This window comes from Orycteropus afer, unplaced genomic scaffold, assembly GCF_000298275.1.
Source record: "Orycteropus afer afer isolate SDZICR_OR568_19922 unplaced genomic scaffold, OryAfe1.0 scaffold00327, whole genome shotgun sequence".
Lineage (NCBI taxonomy): Eukaryota > Metazoa > Chordata > Mammalia > Tubulidentata > Orycteropodidae > Orycteropus > Orycteropus afer.
This window is the reverse complement of record NW_006921914.1, coordinates 3,866,796-3,872,431: the sequence shown is the minus strand read 5'-3', so window position 1 is coordinate 3,872,431 and position 5,636 is coordinate 3,866,796. Positions and strand designations below refer to the sequence as shown.

Genomic DNA, 5,636 nt, shown 5'->3' with positions numbered 1-5,636 from the left:
TTATACATACTTTTTGCAAAAATTAAGACAGAATTGTACAGAGTGAGATTAAATTCTTCCCTCTTGTTCCTTTTTTAACCCCACCTCTCAAACTTAACCACTTTTGAATTTAATGTGTAACTTTCCAGAATTTATCTGTACATATACAAATACATGTATATATATTTGTTTGGCCAAATGAGTGTGCTAGTATTTACACAACTATAAGGGATGTTTTCCCCATGGGCAAGAATGGTTTGTGATTCCCTGTGATTTTCAGCTAACAGTGGAGCCATAGCTGGAAATCACTGACAATCTTAAAGCAATGCATTTCTTTAGGGTAGGGTTGTCTGTTGTAAAACAAAAAACACCAAGACTGGGTTTCTTAACCCAGCCTTTCATTATTGGTGCCCTGGATCATTTCTATGAAGCTGATGAAGTTATTGGTGCCCCATAAATTTTTGTCTAGAATGATCTTGCCTAGAAAACCAAACTCACTGCCGTGGAGTTGGATCCGACCCATAGCGACCCCTCCTTGGGTTTCTGAGACGGTATCAGTACAGAAATAGATTGCCTAATCTTCCTTCCCAGGAATGGCTGGTGGGTTTGAACCGCCAGCCTTCTGGTTAGCAGTCAAATGCCTTAGGCACTACACCACCAGCGCTCCTTTGATAAGCAAATATATTAAGTGGCTGGTGGGTTTGAACCACCATCCTTCTGGTTAGCAGTCAAATACCTTAGGCAGTACGCCACCAGAGCTCCTTTGCCCAGATTTACAGACTAAACAACTAACTCTTGCCACATCAAACATTAGAGACATGCTCAGTGAGCAAAATGCTACTACTGTAGCCTCACAAGCACTCAGATTTGAAGCGATGTATGAAATGAAATCTAGTTGAGGAATTAAAATACTACCTTTATTGTAACAGAGGGCTGTTAAATTATGGGGATTGCAATCAGTATCACAAAATAAAACGTGTATGAATTGTTGAATGGAAAACTAGTTATACCCAAATCACAGTAAAAAGTTAAAAAAAAAAAAAAAAAGAGAAAATACTACCTTTAAATGTTCACTAATGTGATATACTGCCCTACTTCCCTTTATTTTATTTATAGATGTCCCCTGGATTGAACAAGAAAGGGCAGGACATTTTACAGATAACTTTTGCAAAGTATGTGGAGTGGTGCTACAGTTTGAATCACAAAGGATCTTACATTATGAGGTAGGTTAAAAATAATGGGAATAAGATCCTAAAAGATTTTTAAATGTAACAAGTTCAGTTCATAGAAGTCATCTTATTTGATTCTTATGACAACCTTGTGAAATAAGTGCTATTTTCCTTTGCTGAATGAGGAGAGTGGCTCAAAGATGGGAAATAACTTGCTACCTTTGGTTTGGGGAATTGGAATTTAAACTTGGGTGTTTGGGATTCCAAAGCTTCTTTTTTTTTTTTTTTTTATTCACTACTTTCTGCCTCCTCTTGGATCCATCAAGCTGCTGTATCCCTGGTCCTTATAGTAAATATGGAGAAAGCATTATGGAATTTGAACAGGAAACTATTAATGTGAATCGAGGTATATTGTAGATCCAGGTTAAGTGTATCAATACACCTACAAGGCTAAAACTATGCTCATTTACTTTTTAACCTTCTAATGCACTCCAGTCAGAGCTGTCATTGTTACTCAATTACAGTGATGCTTCGAATCACGCAGTTTCATCACGTACTTGATGTTTCTGCCAGTGTTTCTTTAGGCTCAGATTTTGTCAAATTTTCTGGTGTTTTAGCTGCAATATTGTGGTAAGTGGTATTTGTGAACCTATATAAGTAAGTTTTTAAGAATGAAGTGGTAATTAAGGGAAAAGAAAGAGAAAAATAAAAAAAAGGCTTCCGCTTAGTTACTAATAATGTAATTCAATATAGGAAGATTTTACACAACAATTTTGTTTGTAGTATTCATATAATCTAAGAAACATTACATTTAAACAATTTATAACTATTTATCACTTATTGTATGCTTAACATTGGTAATAAACATTTTGTAAAAGGTATATTTTAGAACCTCAGTCTTTACAGTAAATGAAGGCTATAAAAACAGTATGAACTAGTCTTGCACCTGACTTTGTCACATTTTTAGGCACAAAATCATAGGATGCTAGAGTTAGAAGAAGGAATTTTTAATGTTCTTTCTGGTGGCATAATGCCTAAGGCATTTGACTGCAAACCAGAAGGCTGGTGGTTCAAAACTACCAGCCACTCCTCGGAAGGAAGGCTGGGCAATCTACTTCTGTAGTGATACTGCCTCGGAAACCCAAGGAGGGGTTGCCATGCGTCGAAGCCGACTCCGTGGCAGTGGTTGCGGTTTCCCCTTAGTTTATAGATTAGAAAATTGAGACCAAGATGAGTAGTTGTTCTCCCTAAATGGTCATTGGCATGAATAAGTCTAAAAATGATTTCTTCTGATTTTATGTTCAGTGTTTTTTCCCTTCATTTGATGTTGTTGCCTCAGATTTCTGAATCATCTGATGAGCTGTTGGATTTCTTTCATATCTGGTTTCTGGGTTACTAAAATTACTAGATACATTTACTTAAATTAAACATACTTCTAGCTTTGCTTTTTTATGTACCTCATTTAGTTTTTGCCATTGGCAATCTTACAGGCAGATTTAGTCCTTATGATGACTGGAATTCAATTATTACAGTTACATGTATGGGAAGTGTGTTTTCTGTGGATTGAGAGGACCTACATTCAAGTTTTAACTCCACCATTGTAGGACCCTGGGCAAGTCATTTTACCTTTCTGAGCATGTTTTTTCAATGTGCAAAATGAGATTGGTAAAGTGTCTTACTGTATTTATGAGAATTAAATGAAATCAAACATGTGAGAGTGCCTAGCACATCAACAGACCCCATAAGATTTGGAGTTAATAGAAACAGATAATAAAGGGACTCTGTGACAACTGAGCTTGGAAATATTTGAATTTAAATTTTAAAAATAGCTTTCATGAGATTGTTGTTATTGTTGTTATGTGCCATCGAGTTGGACCCGACTCATAGCGAAACTAAATTCATGAGATTAGGATTGTGCAAATGGTTTGCACTCTTATACTAACCAAAAGTTTGGTGGTTCGAACCCATCCAGTGGTGCCCCAGAAGGCCTGGCAATCTGCTTCCATAAATATTATAGCCAAGAAAACCTTATGGAGCTCAATTTTAATCTATAACACATGGGGTCACTGTGAGTTGGAATCGACTTGACAGGAAAGGAATATTTTTTTATAAAAAATATGCAAAATACAAAATATAAATAAATCATAATTCAAAATATAAATCATAATTTTACCATTTGCAGGTAACCATTATTTATCTTTTGCTTATATTATTCCAATATGATTTCTGAGCACACCATGCACAAAAGATTCTCTTTTTATAGAAGAAGATCATATGTGTTGTTTTGTACTTGTTTTTTCATATAATAACTTTTATAGAACTGGACGTTTTACCATACCATTAAATCTTGTTCTGCATTATTTTCAATGGTTATAAAGCATCACATTATGTAGATACTGTATAATCTTCATAAGTTTTAATTTAAATTTCAATGTCAACTGCAGTTTGGTGTTTAAGCTTGTTAAATCACAAAATCAAAACTATACATGCTTTTCCATGTATTTTACAGCATTTTCATGTAAACATTCCATTGAACAGGTGATTTTTCTTCCGATTAGTAGACAGCTTGACTAATATTACCAGAATATTTCATATAGCATTTACTGTACATATAAAATACAGTGGTGCTGTGGAAGTTTTGAAGTTAATGAGGTCACCTTTATTGAATTTTTAGCTTCTTATGTATTTAAGAAATCATTCTCTGTACTTCTGTCATATAAATAAATCCATTGCTGTATCAGGTTGATTGTGACTCACAGAGATGCTGTGGGATAGAGTAGATCGGCCCTCTAGGGTTTCCAAGGTTGTAATCTTTACAGCAGCAGACTGCCACATCTTTCTCCTCCAAAGTGGCTGGTGGGTTTGAACCACTAACCTTTTGGTGAGCAGTCGAGCACTTCAATCACTGCATTACTTCTCCATATTTTCTGCTAAAACTTTTAAAAGTTTCACTTCGTATATTATAGATTTTAATATATCTGGCACCGATTTTCGCATATGGAGGATAGAGACAACTTTTTTTTTTTCATATGGATAGCCAGTTGTCCCACCACTATTTATCGGACAGTCCATTCTTGCCCCACTGATTTCTAATGGCACTCTTGTCATATAATAGTCCCCACACAGGTTATATGTGTACATACATGTGTATATATGTACAGATACACACACACACATAAAACCAAACTACTGTCATGGAGTCAGATCTGACACAAAGCGACCCTTCCTTGGGTTTCTGAGGCAGTATCATTATGGAAGTAGATTGCCCAACCTTCCTTCCGAGGAGTGGCTGGTAGGTTTGAACCTCCAGCCTCCTGGTTAGCAGTCAAATGCCTTAGGCACTATGCCACCAAAGCGCCTGTATATGTATGTGTGTGTGTGTGTATGTACATAAGTGTGTGTATACACACACACATATATACACATATACACACACATATATGTACACATATGTATATATGTACATGTGTCTCTGCATATATACACATATATACACATACATGTATACGTTTTTATATTTATATATATACACACACATAACCTATGTGGGGCCTATTATTCCATTTTATTGTATTGGCTTGTTTGCCTGTCTCTACAATTTCACTTCATTACTGTAACTTTAAAATAAGTCGTGGTACCCAGTAGGACAAATTTATGTGATGAGAAAAAAAAAATCATCATAAACACTCCTTGAGAGCTCAAATCATGGAAGTATAGAAGAGCTGTGTGTGCACAAGGAGACAGCTTGGGGCAGGAGTGCATGGGAGGGAAAGACACAGGGAAGAGGTAACTGTGGGGAGGAAGTGGGAGGGGAGCTGTTGCATTGTGGGAAACTGCAGTCAATATTGTGAGACAATGTGTATGTGAGCTGCTGTATGGAAGGTGAATTTGCTCTGGAAACTTTCACCCAAATCACAATAAAAATTTAAAAATCATCATAAACAAAATTAAGAGACAAGCCACAGATTTGGTGGTAATATTTATAACTCATATAACCAACAAAGGGCTAGTATCTATAATATATAAAGAACTACAAATCAATTACAACCAGCAGCAGCCTAATAGAGAAATGGGAAAATTATATGACCAGGTTGTCAAAGAGATACTTAATTTCACTACTGATCATACAAAAAATGCAAATTAAAGTAATAATGAGCTATCATTTCAAAATCATCCACTGGCAGAAATTAAAAATCTAATAACACTTCAGAAGAATTTTGGAGACAGAAATACTCTTATACTCTTCATTTGGAGATGTAAAGTGGTTCAACATCTTTGGAGAGGAATTTTTGAATACCTAGTGTTTTGGTTACCTAGTGTCACTCTGACAAGAATATACCACAAATGGGATGCTTGAACAAACAGGAGTTTATTCTCTTACAGTTTGGAGGCTTTAAGTCTAAGTTCAAAGTGCAGGGCTGTAGGGGCTGGGTGAAAGCCCCTCAGCCCTGGGCTTCAGCTCTGCCTCCTGCTCCCAGCCCACTGAAG

The 5,636-nt window shown here is 36.1% G+C and overlaps 1 protein-coding gene across 1 annotated transcript in view; it reads left to right on the top strand.

Moving 5' to 3' along the window:
• ZMAT1 (zinc finger matrin-type 1) overlaps positions 1–5,636 on the top strand; it is a 39,836-nt gene that overhangs the window by 14,028 nt on the left and 20,172 nt on the right. The window contains exon 2 of the mRNA XM_007952192.2: positions 1,096–1,202. Within this exon, the coding sequence (XP_007950383.2) occupies positions 1,096–1,202 (107 nt within the window). The remainder of the gene's footprint in view (positions 1–1,095; positions 1,203–5,636) is intronic.